General features: G+C 35.6%; 2 protein-coding genes across 2 annotated transcripts in view; one reads left to right on the forward strand and one right to left on the reverse strand.

The window, feature by feature from the left end:
* The window catches only part of LOC120475669 (uncharacterized), a 37,431-nt gene extending 26,807 nt beyond the window's left edge, over nucleotides 1-10,624 (forward strand). Inside the window, exons 8-10 of the mRNA XM_089119126.1 lie at nucleotides 6,246-6,560; nucleotides 7,834-7,953; nucleotides 9,640-10,624. Of these exons, the coding sequence (XP_088975252.1) occupies nucleotides 6,246-6,560; nucleotides 7,834-7,953; nucleotides 9,640-9,689 (485 nt within the window). The 3' untranslated portion in view covers nucleotides 9,690-10,624. The remainder of the gene's footprint in view (nucleotides 1-6,245; nucleotides 6,561-7,833; nucleotides 7,954-9,639) is intronic.
* A 4,646-nt stretch (nucleotides 10,625-15,270) lies between these two features.
* On the reverse strand, nucleotides 15,271-17,515 carry LOC148995767 (SLAM family member 5-like). The gene is made up of 3 exons (XM_089121724.1): nucleotides 17,215-17,515; nucleotides 15,714-16,010; nucleotides 15,271-15,604 (listed from the first exon to the last, which is right to left on the reverse strand). Exons 1-3 carry the CDS (start codon nucleotides 17,480-17,482, stop codon nucleotides 15,426-15,428), a joined length of 744 nt encoding a protein of 247 aa, XP_088977850.1. The 5' UTR covers nucleotides 17,483-17,515; the 3' UTR covers nucleotides 15,271-15,425.
* Nucleotides 17,516-17,693: the final 178 nt, after the last annotated feature.

Below are 17,693 nucleotides of genomic sequence, written 5' to 3' on the forward strand. Positions count from 1 at the left end.
CTGTGCTTTGATCAACTCAAAAATCAATCAATTCAAAGCCACAAGTCTGAATAAGTTATCATTGAAATTTGATTGTAAAGTCACTAAAAATAAGGTTCATGGAACATTTTTCTTCTTATAAATAGAAAATATTGAAAAATGCCTCTTGGTGATACTAAAATGGCAACTAGTAATTAATTTGAGATGAAAACCAATATGGAATTATTTAAAACTAAGCATAATTGTTGTGTCTGTAAATTATAAAGATTTAAATAGTTAAACTTTGTCTGAAACAGTGATGCGTTGACAGTAAAGTGGTAAAGGTTACAAACATGACTTTAGGTCGGCAGTGATTTAGTTCATCATTCTTGCTTTTCCGTTGTCAGTTATTTCTCAAACATTTCCCCCACATTTTAAAACTGTTTTTTTGTCATCTACTCTTCATATGTTGACACTTTTACATTATGAAACTGTGCATCCTGTTGTCTCTCTCATCCAGTATCTCTCTCTCTACTTCTCAAGTCTCTTTACTCTGCCTCATATTCTGTAATATACCACCATTAATATACCAATCATCTGACTTTAGTCTGTACATATTTACCCCAGTGCAGAACTCTTCACTAAGCAATATATCTGTCAATGTATCTCTATTTCTCCAGTCTGCAAGCATTTACATATTTGCTTCTGAATCAGATTTTTAGTAGTTCTATACATGTTGAACAATTAAGATTGAATAAAATATTTAGCAATATATATATATATATATATTAGCTGACAGCATGTATAGGGAATGTAGTGCAATGTTAGTGCAGCACACTTCTCACTTCTCATCTTCTTATCAAATAACTATCATGCCTGATCTATTGAGTATCTAGATCAGTCTGTATAGCAACATTGGCTTAATCAGTGGAGTGATTTTGGAGCGGGACAATTAGTTTCGCAAGACAGGGGGACAAGACAGACCCTGCTGTGTCCAAATAAACCTACATCCCTACTATAGCATGTGAAAAACAGCACATCAAATGTTCAAATACACAGTATTCATTCAGCAATAGTCTGAAAAATACTTGGATGAGCCAGTACTTCCAACAAGATTATAGAATTCACAATGGATGAACACTATAATATCCCATAAAGTTAGTGGAAATAATTCTTGCATATCAGGGAACAGGCACACAATTGCCATCATAGGTCATATGAAATGTATAATTGTATGTATAATGTCTAGGTTGTATTCATAATACACACATGCATGCTTTTTAGGACATACATTTTTAACATTTAAGAAGCAAGTTCTTCATAAACTGTTTAACTGGCTCTGACTGATTTTAGACATCTCTAGTCAGTGGCAGACAACGTTCAGGAAACTTTTTTTTTGTTTTTTAATACAGTCATTATTTTCTTAGTTCTGTTTGGTGATGCTAGTGACACATACATTACAGAATTAATATTTGTTGAGAATAAAAATAGCCTTTTAGGATTCCTAAACAGAAACTAGTATGCTTGAACGCCTGCATGAGGCTGATTGAGGAATACAAACTATTTTTAAAATCTCTGTAATTCTCTTGTTGATCTCTTGTTGAGATCTCTTGTTGTTAATCTCTTGTTGACCATATTTTTCTTCTATCAAAACTTTACATTGGCTGTCTGTGCTGTGAATTTTCTAGGTTATGCAAGTTTGGACATCCCAACAGCTGGTGGCGCTGTTAGAATGTTTTCAATGACTGACCAATCAGAGCAGCACAGATAAAGCAGGGGGCGGGGTATGCAATACTTTAGCTATCATGTTAATATTGCGTTGCATTAGTAAAATACCTCTATTTTAGACTACATCGTTTATTGAAAAATGTACAAGAATTATAATTATCTGAGAAGAAATTTTACGCAAGCAAAGAAAAATTAATCAATATTCATCCTAAATGACCACTTTTCGGACTAAAGAGTCGAACTGATTTTGTGTTCTGGATAATTATTATGAACTCTACGCAGATGTTTGCATGATTACATTTATCTGTTATCTTTACTGACAAACACAAGCTAGAACTCTCCGCTTTAATGTTGTGTTGTTGCAAACACTACAAATTAAAATGATGCTATCACTGACATTACGATCAGAAATATTAAAGCGTGAGACTTTAAACTTTCGAATGACGCATTGTTTGTCAATATTTGTTGGTAAGATCATGCCGTAAATGTAAAGAAAGAAATTTCGGAACCAGCCGTGGTCTCAAGCAAGTTAATGGGTTAAACGGCCCTGATGACAAGAGATGGAGAAACATTGATCTGGACAATAAACACAGAGATCTCACCATCACAAACATCCAATCAGATCAGTCTGGAGAATATGAATTGAAGATCGACACCAGCAGTATGATCTTACAAAGGAAATTACGTATTAAAATTAGTGGTGAGTAGATCAAACTTTCTACAAATGTGTATTCTGTCAGATTCTATAATTATCATATTTAGTTAGATTCTGTGACCACTAGTGGACAATTAATGCTCAAAGTAACACTAAAGTTCACACTAAATTATTTATTTAAATGTTAAAGATGGGCAAGTAGTTTTATTTAATTATTTTCTGTGGCAGATTTCCATCTGTGTAGACGTACTACCAGTTCTATGTTAACAATGTTTATTCTTTTGGTGTGCAAAGATCTCCAGTAAGACTAATATCATTCTCATATTTAAATGTTGCTCAATGTAATTAGTCTTTTTGAGTCATGAAGCGCCCCTGGAGGAGAAACTTTGTACCTGATAGAAAACACCAACGCATTCTCATCCCAAGGCGTCACCTTTTGACCATGCTTCAATATTTGATCCTACGGCGTCATCTAACTGACGCTAAAGGAAAAGCGTCAGTAAGATGACGCGGGTAGGTTTAGGTCTGGGGTGGGGGTCGGGTTACACGCGATCCATCTATCTGACGCTAAAGGGCGCCTAAAGCCTAGTTCACACTACATGATTTTAAGCCCGATTTAAGCCCGATTTGCAAATCGTTGAGTCACCAACAAGTCAGGGTGTTATCGTGTGCAAATCGCGGGCGATTAACGCTCACCAATCTGTTAGTATGAAAGAGCCAACAACGCATCAAAGACAGCTCGCAGACAGCTCACAGACACGTCGCCGAGCTCAGAAAAATATCCAGCATGCTAGATATCCAGAGCTGTCGCGCGACTCAATCTCAGTGATGTCATGAGCTAGAGCCAATCAGAGCAAGGTATGGGTTGAGGTCACCGGGTAAATACGCGAAATGCGCGATTTTCGAACAAACACGTCCAATAGGAGTTTGCAGAAAGATCAGCAACATGTCAAGAAAGCAATGGACTCAAGATTTAGATCAAAATTGAATCGAACTGTGACACGATCGTGAATGCCTTTATGATGTTGGACATGAGATGTACCACAACCGCATCCAGAAAGAGAAAAGGTGGACAGAAATCGCAAACGCCCTCAAACAGTGAGCAAAATGTTATTGGAAATGTACATTAAATCTTACTGTAATTCTGTTTGTTGTGATATTATATTGTGAAGTAAGAGGATATTCAGTTCAAGGATTTAATTGTCATATTTAGTTTGAAACAGAGAATTTAAACAAAACAATTAATGGGGGTGCATAACTGAGAATTAATGAATAATGCATTTTCTTTATTAATTCTAGACTTTACTGTTGAGGACATTAAGATCAGGGCCGTATCCCTGCGAACGCTTGTAGATGAGATTGAATCGTTGGGTGACAGAGTTGTTGTCAAATCCTGTAGTGCGTCAGCTCCAGTTGCGGATCAATCATGATGTGCCGTTTGGTGTGAACGGCTCAACAACTTGAACACTCCTGATTTCACAGAGAGCAAGTCATGTAGTGTGAACTGCACAGTTCAGCCCGATGTTTTGAAATCATGTAGTGTGAACTAGGCTTAAAGCGTCAGATATTGAAGCATGGTCAAAATGCTTCCCAAGGCATCAGTTGGGTGATGCCTTGGGGGTGAGAATGGGCTGAAAACAAACGACCAAATTAACAAACAGTGGAACTGAGGAGGGCAGTATAATTATAAGATTATAAGATATAAGATAACATTATTGAGATTATATTGCTTTAAAATAGAAATGCACAGAGAATACATGTTACATTGTATTGTATAGTAAACTCATTGTATTGTATTAGTAAACTCATTGAATCCTTCATCTTTGGGACACAGGTTTCCCTTTCTTGAAGTGAGATGCCATCCATTTATTTTAGCTCACGCATTCCCTTACATTTTCAGATTTTTCTGCATCATATGTCTATCTACAACAAAATATGACTTTGTTTAATGCAAGATCATGTACAACCGTATGAGTAAAACATAATCCAAATTAAGTAACATGCATTTTAATAAAAACTCAATCATACATAAGAAAAAATGATTGAAATGACACAGAGTATTCATTTCAGGTACTCTTTATTTGCATGATTTCATGCAGAGTGAAATTCCTATAAGACTTTTTCCACATGCAGTACATTTACACATAAAACAGCCTATTGCACATACTGTACATATTTTACACAGTATAGCTACAACAAAATTAGACTCGTCCATAACTCTGTGGTCCATAATACGAACTGCAACGCTAATCACAGTTTGAGTCACAATCATATAAATGTAAAACATTGTATTTTTAGGAATACAATAAAAAGAGGAAACAGGAGCTTTTTATTTATTTTATTTGTCATTTTCTTTCATTGAATTTCAAATTTACGAAACTATTATGCTCTCAAGACATTTAACAAACAATGCTATAATAACTATATAAAAATAATTAAAATAAATAAAAATGAAAGGGAAAAACAAGCAATAAATTAATTTAGCCCTCTGACGTCATCATCTGATGTCATGCGGAGGACTGTAGAAATTTGGCAGAACACCGGCTACAATGTTCTTCTGTTAACCGCTAGAGCGCTAAAAAAGTTACATACCGTACCTTTACGTATGTGCTGTTACAGAGTTCCAATTGTTTATTAGGTGCCAATCCTTGGAATTAATACATTAAAATGATTATGATTTGTAATGTAAAAAATGGCTCAGATAATTTTAATACTGTTCTTATATTGTAATATTGTGGTGTTTGTAAACAGAGGCGTGTTTTGTGGGCGGAGCCTATCTGGTGGCAAAAAGTGACAGTTACAGTAATCTATGGCTTGTTTGTGACACGAAAAAAATACATAAATTGTGACACAGGAACTCACAATTGCCAGAAAAAAACGTCAGTCAAATAATATAAATGATCTTTTTCTTTCTTTCTGTATATTTTTTATTCCGTGGCAGGAACAAGCTTCATAGTCAGATGTGAGTCTCAATATTTACAACATGGATCATCCGCTGGCCTTCTGCAATTATTTTAATATTTTTTTTCTGTAGAAGACTGAAGACTTTACACTAATTGGTACTTTTACGTGCATTCTAAATCATAATCACTATACATTTCTTCACTCGTGACAGGAAACATCTTAAGCAAGCTCTCATACACACTTTTGCCGATTTTGCTGATGCGGTTCACTCATATTAAATAGTCACATGACATAATTCTTAATTCATTCATTTTAAAATTTTAGTAGGTCAGTTATTATTTTCGGCTGACCTTATTGTATGCAGTTGTAGAAGTTCTTTTCAGTTGCAAAATCTGTGGCAGGAGAGTATTTAAATAAATCGTGCAATGTTATTTATAAAGTTTGAGGCATTCAAATTACTGGCTATTATTTGATGCCCAAAAAGCCTGTCTTAACTCAGGGCTGCCCAATCCTGTTCCTGGAGACGTAGCCGCTGTAATGATCAAGTGCTCCTGCTCCTGAAGATCTTCATTAACTGCTTCAGGAGTGTTTGATCAGGGTTGGAGCTGAATGTTGCAGGAAGATCTCAAAGAACAGGACTGGGCATCCCTGCTTTAACTAGTTTTGCGCTGGACATGCTGTAATATTTGCTGATAGGAGATGATGTGGAGAACAGAGAGCTTGTGAGAGAAGGCGAGAAGTGTTTGTTTATTTGGAATGAAAGAGAAAGACGTTATCCGAACATATTGTTTGCCGATCCATGATATTTTTAATTTTCTGCTGCTGTGTTTTTAGATCTCTCTTGTTTTCAACTCGATACGAGTTTATGTGGCTCATGGTAGATTGCGTTGTCATTATCGAAATGAGCTGTGTTCTTTAATTTGCACATTTTCAGTAGTAGATCAACACGTAACTGTGTGATTAAAAAAGTGTTATTCATATGTGTTTGTTGCTTTGACAGGTGAAATGATGACAGTATCAGTGAAGAAGGAAGAACCTATCATTTTATACACTGGTGTTACTGAAATACAGGGATATGATCTGATATTGTGGAAGTCTGAAGACCAACTCATTGCTGAAATCAATAAAGGTACCAAACAGTTCTTAACACATGACAGCAGTGCTGGGGGGAAATTCAAAGGCAGACTGCAGCTAAGTGAAAAATCGGGATCTCTCACTATCCGTGGCTCCAGCATCACAGACTCTGGAGATTATCATCTACACATGATCAGCAGCTCACACACCGTTCAGAGGACCATCAGTGTTACTGTCAGTGGTGAGTAGATCAGATCTTTCAGTATACTATATACACATCTAACTGATGAAGGACATCTGACAAACAAAGCATGTTAAAAAAGACATTGTTCGCAACAAATTAGAAGTTTGTACATTCATTTACGTTATTTCACATTGTCTCATGGATCCTTAAATTTGTGTTTCCAATATTTTTTCATTAAAGAAACAGTATTGAATATTTCAGTGAGAATAGAATGTAATAGAAGAGCTTCAGTGTTTTTTTTTATGTTGGCATTTTATGATACTCTCTAAATCAGCTTACTATATTACTAATAAATATAGGGTAGTTTCACTAAAGTGGTTGATGCTTTTTCTGTTATCACCATTTGCTTTTCATTGACATAATTGCAGTTATAGATCAGACACATTCACACTAATGTCTGTCTTTATCATTACAGTATCAGATCTTCACTCAGGTTATATAGTGCTGATGTTTATAGTGTGTGTTATAGATCAGACACACTCACACTAATGTCTGTCTTTATCATTACAGTATCAGATCTACACTCAGGTTATATAGTGCTGATGTTTATAGTGTGTGTTATAGATCAGACACACTCACACTAATGTCTGTCTTTATCATTACAGTATCAGATCTTCACTCAGGTTATATAGTGCTGATGTTTATAGTGTGTGTTATAGATCAGACACACTCACACTAATGTCTGTCTTTATCATTACAGTATCAGATCTTCACTCAGGTTATATAGTGCTGATGTTTATAGTGTGTGTTATAGATCAGACACACTCACACTAATGTCTGTCTTTATCATTACAGTATCAGATCTACACTCAGGTTATATAGTGCTGATGTTTATAGTGTGTGTTCTAGATCAGACACACTCACACTAATGTCTGTCTTTATCATTACAGTATCAGATCTTCACTCAGGTTATATAGTGCTGATGTTTATAGTGTGTGTTATAGATCAGACACACTCACACTAATGTCTGTCTTTATCATTACAGTATCAGATCTACACTCAGGTTATATAGTGCTGATGTTTATAGTGTGTGTTATAGATCAGACACACTCACACTAATGTCTGTCTTTATCATTACAGTATCAGATCTTCACTCAGGTTATATAGTGCTGATGTTTATAGTGTGTGTTATAGATCAGACACACTCACACTAATGTCTGTCTTTATCATTACAGTATCAGATCTACACTCAGGTTATATAGTGCTGATGTTTATAGTGTGTGTTATAGATCAGACACACTCACACTAATGTCTGTCTTTATCATTACAGTATCAGATCTGTCTATAGGTGATGTAGCAGCGATTGTTCTTGGTGTTCTGCTGTTTGCTGCTGTAGCTGCTGGTGTTATTTACTATCGCCACAAAAACTCTGAACCTCAAAGACGTAGACGTAAGTATCACCCACAGTTCAAATGATTTGGAAGTAAACCTGAGTGAAGTGTGAATATTGTTAAACAATAACAGAAGAAGGGCAGAGACTGAACTGTGATCTGCATCTGTGTGTGTGTAGAAAACTCAAACTGAACATCATAACTGCAGATATTATAGTTTGATCTCAGCAGCAATTGCACCATTTGTTGTGCCTGTGTATGATGTGCCCGCATTAATCTATAATAATGAAGGTATTAAATATTTAAATATATTTTTAACATATTCAGAAACGTTACAGACGGCAGTGATTGAGCTGTTTATCTTTAGACTGAAGAAATAGTGCATCATATCCTGGACAGATCCTGAGATAGAGAGGTCACATTCTGACAACTAAACATAAAATAAGCTTAGGCATTTAAAGAAGAAGAATAAATAATTAATAATAAACTTGCTGTATAATTAATTAAAAGCAACATGGTACATCTGCATATTACTGCGTACACACATCACACTGAATGGTTTAAGATCGGTACAAGACAAATGTTTTAAATTAGATAATGAAGATGTTTGGTCTAATATGATTATTTATTTATTATTAGTCAGAACACTTTCTCCATCCAGTATGATCTAATGTGATTGGCTGTTTATTCACCTTCTAATAGTAGATTTACACAGGTGTGTTTATCAGTACATCTGTTTACAAGATACCAGATTGATACAGGAAATGATTTTGAGTATGAAATTATGTTTTGCTACAGTTTCAAAGGTAGTTTTCACAACAAAGCTGAGATTTGTGAATCTGAGCATATAATATCAACTATAGACAAGAAGGACTGTGATCGGCTGCTTTACATGTCGGTCAGACTGTTCTTCATATTTTTGTCTGCTAGTGAAAATGAAAGTTTTACAAAATTTATTAAAATATGTATTTGTTCAAGGAAATTAAAATACAGCTCAGGATGGACAAACACTGTAAGATGTGTGATTGATTCATTCCTCTTGGTCATTCAGACATTATTACGACATTAACAACATTAATATAAAGATAAAGATGACCTTGTTCTCTTTTTAATTTAACTTTACTGTCAGATTTTCTTGGTTTTACTAACTGACCTTTAGATATTAACCTATAATACCTGTAATATATTTAATTAAAAAAGTGAGCTAATCTTATTCTATGTATAAAATACTGTATATTCTATAACAACATGCATTTAAAAAGAAAGATTTGTTTAGTTTTCACAGACTCAATTATTGTATTTAAATATTTTGTATAATATATTACTTTTGCCTTTTGAGTTTATTCTTCACTGTTTGAAACACAATAAAATCAAAGTGACACTTTAAGATCAAATGAATAAATCTATTATTAATGGATGTTTTCATTAAATGTACATCAGAATAAAAAAATGTATATTCTTTAATTTATACAGTGCCACTCCTGGTTAGTTAAGAGAGTAAATTGAACAATTACTGAAAAGCTAATTTTTTTTAAACAACTGGTTTTAATTAATCCAGCAGATGCCTTGTCTGTATTGATAACACTCACCATTAAATCTTTGTTAATATTGCTTCATTAGTTAATTTAATAAACAATGTTAATAATACAGTAAATTGAATTGCAATGCTGCATCAGTGTTATATGCAGTCGTAAGACTGTTTCTTTTTCTTCTTAACTTCTGTGATTCTTTCATTTTTCTCACAGGTGCGGAAGAGAACAGAACAAACAAACCTTTGAAATGTGACACTGAGTGATGATTGATAGTCACTGTAACAATAGACACATTAACAGAGTTTGAAGTCAACTCATGTGTGCTTTTGAGATGTGAAACTAATAAGTGAAGACTTTTGTTTGATTTGGCATAAATACAGAAGCATGCTTTCATTCATTATGAAGTTGATGTTATAGTCTCCTGTTTACACTGATGCTGATGAGATTGTTTTTTTTTTATTTTTAAGAGACAATCTCACTGTTTAGTATAATTCAACATGTTATACTCTGTGTCTTGATTATTGTTACACTTTTACAGAATATTGCATAAATAATCCAACACAGTGTCATTTCTCGTGGCATTTATACGCCAAAAATGTTTTTTTTCGTGTATATGGTACGCACTAAAAAACCCTGGGTTAGGTTTAGGGGGGAGGGGGGTGGGCAGTTTGTGCATATTATACGCAAAAAAGTGCGTATCATATGTACGCAAAAATCGCGTGCCATTTACACGCAAAAACTGTTTTTGGCGTATAAATGCCACGAGAAATGACATTCGTGCCATAGATACGAACTTTCATGAGATCGGGCTGAATAATGTCATACTGAACTTTAAAGGTGATATATGTATTTTTTAGCAGCCTCTATCGGTGATGTTTCAGATTGCAACCAATTTTCACAAGAGCGCTCGTGCTCGAACACAAGAGCGATCACTCACGGTACACGGCAACACTGCGACTTTCAACACACCGGAGAAAGCATCACACAACGTGCTGGAAACTCATGTAAACAGAAAATACAGAAAATAAAAGTTGCATCCTAAAGCACCTTTTTGTTATTCTGGAACAGTCTTTTGTATTCATTTCATGTCTCATATGTTTTAGTTTATCTTGCTATTTCATTACAGTTTACCATTATTTCAGCATATCAGAAAACTTTAGAAAACTTTTTTCATTGTGTAATTTATCACAATAAAAATAGCGGAGGTCTCTCCATAATTCAAACGCTCTGCCGATGTTGATCCGTGTTTTTGTCCTAATCGTTTTGATTCACGTTTGGCCTGACGAGCTTCAGCAGTTACAGTTTTGTTTTGTGTTTTATATTTGTTTGGAGTTTGTGCTGGAGGCAGGAGTTTTTGGGTGTTATCAGACTGTAGTGCCGTTACACGGACAGTATATTAAGGAGAGAGGCTTGGGAGCGCGCATGCACGTCACATCTGATGGATTTCGCAGAAAATCCGAGCCGGAGACTTCACGTGGAAATAGGAATATACTGGCCTTCAGAGGTAATAGCAAAACCCGACAATTGTGATTACAACCCCTTCACACACAGGCAATAAAAAAGTATTCATTTTAGAAGAAACGTTACAAATCGCATCTTTAAGTGTAAATATAGTTTTATTATTGTTTATGTGAAGCACTTACTCTTTTACATTATAATTTTTTATTCAATTTTTCATGCTTAATTTTTTTGAATGATTGCCGTCTTGAAAACCTTGTAAAAATAGACACACATTATTTGGACTTATGTTGTAAATGCTCTTAAGTTGCTCTGATGTTATTTGTTCATACAGGAGTTAAAGGAGAAAAAAATGACGTTTCAGATGCAAAAACTGAAAGCTGCTTAAAATGGATAAATGACAGAAATGCTTCAAATTCATCAATGGATATTAGGGGTTATGAGTCAGTGTTTCTTAGACTGAATGAGGGTCTTGTGTTCAGGTATATCTAGAGCAGTGGTTTTCAATAGGTGAGGCGCGTCTCCCCTGGGGGGCGCCAAAGAGCGATAGGGGAGGCGCGAGTCAGTTTATAATACGCGACTTTGTTTTTTTTTTTTTTTTTCCTAAAGTCCCGTTAAAACAGCACGGGTTGCGGGTTGCGTTTTTATTTTAAAAAAAGGTAGCTTGTTAGGAAAATCTGACAAGCATCAGTTGCTGATACGGATTAGCCCACATAAGCAGAGAGCAGTCTGTTTTTTTTTCGTTTTGAATGAATTCTGTTTAAAAGTATAAAAGGTTGCCCAAAAGGTCCAAAAGGTTTTCTCAATCTCCAATACATTGATTGACACTGTCTGCTCCCAGCTATAGCCAATCACAACGCATTCTCACCCCAAGGCGTCACCTTTGACCATGCTTCAATATTTGACGTTTTAGGCGCCCTTTAGCGTCACTTACATGACGCGATCCTACGGCGTCATCTAACTGACGCTAAAGGAAAGCGTCAGTTAGAGGACGCGGTTAGGTTTAGGTGTGAGGTGGGGGTAGGGTACACGCGATCCTAGGGCGTCATCTAACTGACGCTAAAGGGCGCCTAAAGCGTCAGATATTGAAGCATGTCCAAATGCTTCCCAAGGCGTCAGTTAGGTGACGCCTTGGGAGTGAGAATGGGCTGCCAATCAGTGCAATCATATAAGTGCTGTGGCGTAATTCGAGGTGACGGTGAAACAACTTCTATGAAAACAACAAAAATAACGACTTTTCACTTCCTTCTCCATGAGCCTGTAAGTCAGTTAACGTAGTGTGATTGCGTAGAGCTACGTCACACATAGGCTCACTATTGGCCGACGCTGGTCATGTGTGTGTGATGCGTGTGACGTACAATAACAGAAGCTTACGCTATTAAACTAGTAACCTGACTCGCGCAGAGGGAGAAATAAACGCATAGTTGAAATAAAGTCGTTATTTTTGTTGTTTTTTTTGCGTACAAAAGTGTTCTCGTCGTTTGATAAACTTAAGATTGAGCCCCTGTAGTCACTTGGACTATTTTAACGATGTCGTTAATGACTTTTCGGGGACAGCAAGTGTAGGGTGCTGCCCCTTTAAGGACGTTGATTCTGTGGGCCCATGTGATCGCGTAAAAAAAAAAAAAAAACGGAACTGAACCGAACTGAGTGAGAAAACAATGTTGATGCTCATTTGCAGACTTTCTAATATTCTACAACAATTACAACTAAGACCTTAATCTAAAATATATATTCCCAGCGTGGTAAGTCATGTTGTTGTTATTAAGTATATTGATAAAAGCACTATGTAGATCGTTATTTGTGATTAGCGCCTAAACGCCTAATGCTATTAGTTTGTTTATTATGTTGGGATAGACATTTTAGTTTAAATTGCCTATTTTAAATATATATGCAATATGTGTAGCATTTACAAAGTTTAATAGGTGTTTGTAATACAGCGACTGTTTAGAAATCTATATTGATAGTTTATTATTCACATTTGATAATGTTTAATACGCTACATAGTCTACCACGTGTGATATTTGCATCGTAGGGAATATCTTTGATTTATAAATATATATACTTTAATGTTTATCATCTAAGCTGATGTTATGTTGTAGAAACTTATTTGGAGAAGTGAAACATTACTGGATACTAAATGTGAATTGTTTGTATTTACAGTTTGACCACGCACACACACTTATGTGTACATTGTGAGTTCTACACAAGTGGAATAAAGAAAAGAGAAAACACAAAATCCAAGTTAATGTTATCATTTATGGGTAACAGCAAGAGCCAGTCCCTCAAGAAGCCTATGGACTGTATGCAGGAGCGATCTTAATATCTTAAATATCTTAATTTGTGTTCCGAAGATGAACGAAGGTCTTACGGGGTTGGAACAACATGAGGGTGAGTAAATACTGACAGAATTTTCATTTTTGGGTGAACTAACCCTTTAAATGTTGTGTTCCGTGAACAAACAGCGTTGTCGTTCATTGATCAGGTAGAGCTGTCCATTGTGCTGATTTTGTTCGAGACGCTTTTTCAGCCGTCACGTGTCGTCGTCGGCTGCTTCGATTACACGTTAAAGGGATAGTTCACTTCAAAATGAAAATTCTGTCATCATATAGGCCTCACACTCAAGTTGTTTCCAACCTTTATGAATTTCTTTCTTCTGCTGAACACAAAGGAATATATTTTGAAGAATGTCAGTAACCAAACAGTTAATTGGAACCATTAATTTCCATAGTATTTTTTAGTAAGTCAATGGGACCAGTTTACTGTTTGGTTACTGACATCAAAATATATTCCTTTGTGTTCAGCAGAAGATAGAAATTCATACAGGTTTGAAACATCTTGAGGGTGAGTATATGATGACAGAATTTTCATTTTGATGTGCATCCCTTTAAGCATGTTTTGTTGACTTGTGGTTAGGCATATGCTACTGATGTTCAGTGATTTTAAAAGTAGCCTCAATTAGGCCTGCATGAAGTTGGAAATTATTTGCTGTTGCAAAGAATCATTTATGAATGCACTTAAAAAAAGAAAACAAAATGTTTTCAAATACAATTAAAAAAAAGATTTGTTGTTGATCAGACAATCAGTTGTTATTGAAACTCATCATTGCCTGCAACACACAAAAGATGGCATTTACTGCAGAGGCATGGGTATAAAAGCAAGTGGACTGTGGAAACAAAAATTGTTTAACATCAGTTTCAGGACAATAGCAAATACGGGGTTAAATAGGTCTGAGATTTAGCTCAGGAAGCTGATGATATATTTATAATAGAATAACAGCTCTGTTTAGGCAATGTCAGTCTGGAGGTCCACTTTCAGAGTTTCACTCCAACTCTGATAAAAAAATAAATAAATAAAAACTCACCTGTCTGTTTCCTGAACTATCTGGTTCAGTTGCGTTTGAGCTAACTAAACTCTGCAGGACAGCGGCTCGACTGTGTAATTAGTCATTTATGGCATGATGGCAATACCAGTACCGTATTTTCTGCGATAGACTATTGAATGTTAGACATATAGGCTATATTTGGAGTGTGCGTGTATGCTTTACATACTGTGCTCTCAGATCATAGGGTGGAGATTGGTGAATATAGGCTACAAAATATTGCCAGATTATTTCACAATTTAGCAATTGTAATAATAGATGAGAGGATAATCAAATACATAAAGGAGATACAAACAGTTAGAGCATGTTAGGACAATAAAATGCAACAACTTTGAACAGGGATTTTGAGGAGAGCACAAGACAATGTTTTCCTCGCTTTGTTAACAATATTAGAGCAGATAAATACTAAAGTAATACTATACTATACAAAAGTAAAATTGTTCTCATGCCAGTTTTTTTTAAAAAAAAATAGGACTTGTTTTTAAAGAGAATATTACAATTGTTTAATATGAAATATGAGTCTGGGGAAAAGTTGTGTATAAATAAGAGACCAAGCCAGAAGCACTTGTTACTGGAATGAAGAGGTTTTTTATATGCGTGCTTTTCTTATTGCAAAGAGGAAGAGGACCGATCTATCGCGGGCGGTTGTTTTGTTGTCGTGTGTTTGCTTCCACTTTGATTGTGGCGTTTTGCCGAGTGTTTTCTTTTCCCTGTTACTAGCATCTTTTGACATGTCCTGTATCTGAAGAGTGTTTTTTTCTCTGTACGGTTTCAGAGCTATAGAGCTGCAGGCGAACATGATTTCTAATTTGACCAAATAAAACATAAAATTACAAATTACATGCAAAAAAAAAAAGAAAAGAAATCATACACAAAAATCTGAATTCACTACTTTATTTTAAGCACAGCATGGTTATAGTTCTATTTCAATTTTTGGTATATTATAGGCCTACATAGCATTAAAACAAATTGCATCCATTTTTTTTTTTTTTTTTGGTCATCATGCAAACTGCAACAATTGTGGGGTGGTGATGGCGCAGAGGCGTGTGACCTTTGACATTTATAGCAATTGTAAGTCGCTTTGGATAAAAAGGTCCGCTAAATGAATAAATGTAAATTTAAATGTAATAACAAAAAAAAAGTAAAACAAAAAGACTGCTTATTCTTGTTTTAGAGTATCAGATCCATCACTATGGGTCTGATGTCTGTCCAGTTCAACTCTTCTTAATCTGATGTCATAAACAAGCACAATAAACGCAGCCGCAGCAGCCAGACCCACCAGAGCAGTGCCGACCAATCGGATCACAGCTTCAGTGCTTTCACAAAAACTGACTTCATCTGAAGAAAGAAAAAAAATGTTTTGACTCAGTAAATATACACCAATATCATACTAATGTACCGTGACAGAGATTGGTTAAGTAAATAAATAATTTCACAGCTAACGTACCTGAACACATCCGACAGAGATCGGTAATGCAGACGTGTTTGGTCTGGTTGCTGACAGGATTGTTGATCACACAGCTGTAAGTGTTGTTATATTCCACATCCAGAGGTAGAGAGAGACTGATGCTGAGATCAGACACACTGATGCTGGACAATACACTCATTCCTTTATACCAGGAGAGAGTCACATGACTCACATTCAACACTGAACACAACAGGACACATGTTGGTCTTGATGAACTTTCTGATGACGAAGAACACTGGGAAATGACACTGGTAATGACAGGAATGGGTAATGGAGCTGCAAAAATATAAAATAATAACAAAAATAAATGCAGGGGTTCTTGGAGCCTCCCAAAAACAGCACATCTTCTACAACAGCCCTGAATTAAAGGAGTAGTTTACTTTAAAAAAAAAAAAAAAGACGATACGGGTCTTATCTAGGAAAAAGATTTGTTCATTTTGATGAACGAGTTCAAACAGGAGACTCACAAACGCTCATCACTGGACAGAGCAAGCGAGCATTTGTGCTTAGCTATAAAACTTAAACTTTTTAATTTATTTTTTAAATGACTAATCGTTTCGCTTGATAAGACCCTTATTCTATTACTATAGCGCTAATAACACGTGTCATTTTTTTTATAGATGAGGAGGTACAGATTTTAAATGTACTGTTATCTACAATATTTAACGACAATACTGAACAGATTGAACAGATTCGTGTTTAGGCCACTGGTGGGATTCTCAATGAAATTTGTCATTTTAAGTCCAAAAGAATGCTGTGACCGAAATGACATTCTCTCTTGAGTAGGCTATTTTGAATAAATATTAGGCTACTTAAAAAAAAAAAAGTATGTTCTATCAAGTATGAATTTGTAGTAGTATGTTTGTAATTATTTCTTTGTGCGTATTTGCACATATTGGGTCTGTTATATCTTATAATAAAACAAATGTGCCTGTTGATTGAAGCTGCACTACCGCCTTGCGCCTGATTATTTACCCCTTGTGGGTCATAATGTGACATTCGTCATGCTTCCGGTCTGAGGCTGGTGCTGCGGGTCTGCAGCTGGATGATACTGAATACCCATTTCCTAGGGGTGACTGCGAACCTTTACAGTCTATGCTGCGAACATGCGAAAAGAAACGCCGGTACTTCCGCCAATAGTTATAAGAATTATAAAAACGTTTCCTCCAGTGCGAAAGACCCTGTCACCGAGCGAGAAAGGTGAATGAATGTGTGTTTATTTTAGGGTACAGTATGCGAAGCTTTTCAATACGGTGTAGGCCTACGGCCTCTGGTGGTCGAATAATGAATATCACCTTCGTGTCTGGCCAATTGAATGGAATCAATTGTTTTTAGACGTACAGTGTAGGCTACAGCTTGAAATGTAGGCCTAGTTGTAATGTCCCATATAAAAACCATCTTCAAATTGATAATTATAAGAACAATTTAGTGTCATTTACAATATGAGAAGGACAGCCTATATATATAAATTACTACATACCGTAAACAGTAACACTGAAAGTCTTTATTAACTCCTTATTATTGATAATCATACTAAGTTTATAGACTCCCGTGTCTGTGGCTCTGGTGTCGTTGATGGTAAGACGTCCGTTTCTCTCCAACTTAAGTCTGTCTTTGAATCTCTCATCATAATAGTTTGGATTGCCCAAGTAAATTGCTATGCGACTGCTGTTAAACCTCCACTCGATCTCATCCGCCAGCTGTGTTTCAGAAACATTACAGTCCAGAGTGACAGAGTCTCCCAGCATGACTGAGTGAACTTCATGTGATTCAACCTGAAAAACACCTGCTGAACAAGATTACACGGATTTAAATCTTCTTACCGTAAGAAGTAGCTAGTACTATTGTGTGAAGTATGCAACTTTGTGATATCATTGTTATTGAAAAAAAATAGCCTAAACTTACCATCTAGACACCACAAAACGAGCAAAAGAAACATGTGAATCATTTTCCCAGTCT

This window comes from Pimephales promelas, chromosome 2, assembly GCF_988280905.1.
Source record: "Pimephales promelas chromosome 2, fPimPro1.hap1.1, whole genome shotgun sequence".
In the NCBI taxonomy this organism is placed as follows: domain Eukaryota; kingdom Metazoa; phylum Chordata; class Actinopteri; order Cypriniformes; family Leuciscidae; genus Pimephales; species Pimephales promelas.

What these genes read in the sequence shown, in the direction of transcription:
- LOC148995767 (XM_089121724.1), bottom strand. Translation starts at nt 17,482, where the DNA reads ATGCTGGGAGACTCTGTCACTCTGGACTGTAATGTTTCTGAAACACAG. An exon ending in TTTCAGTGTTACTGTTTACG is followed by an intron (nt 16,011 to 17,214) that starts GTATGTAGTAAT and finishes ATATTTTTGCAG; the next exon opens with CTCCATTACCCATTCCTGTC. An exon ending in TCTCTGTCGGATGTGTTCAG is followed by an intron (nt 15,605 to 15,713) that starts GTACGTTAGCTG and finishes TTCTTTCTTCAG; the next exon opens with ATGAAGTCAGTTTTTGTGAA.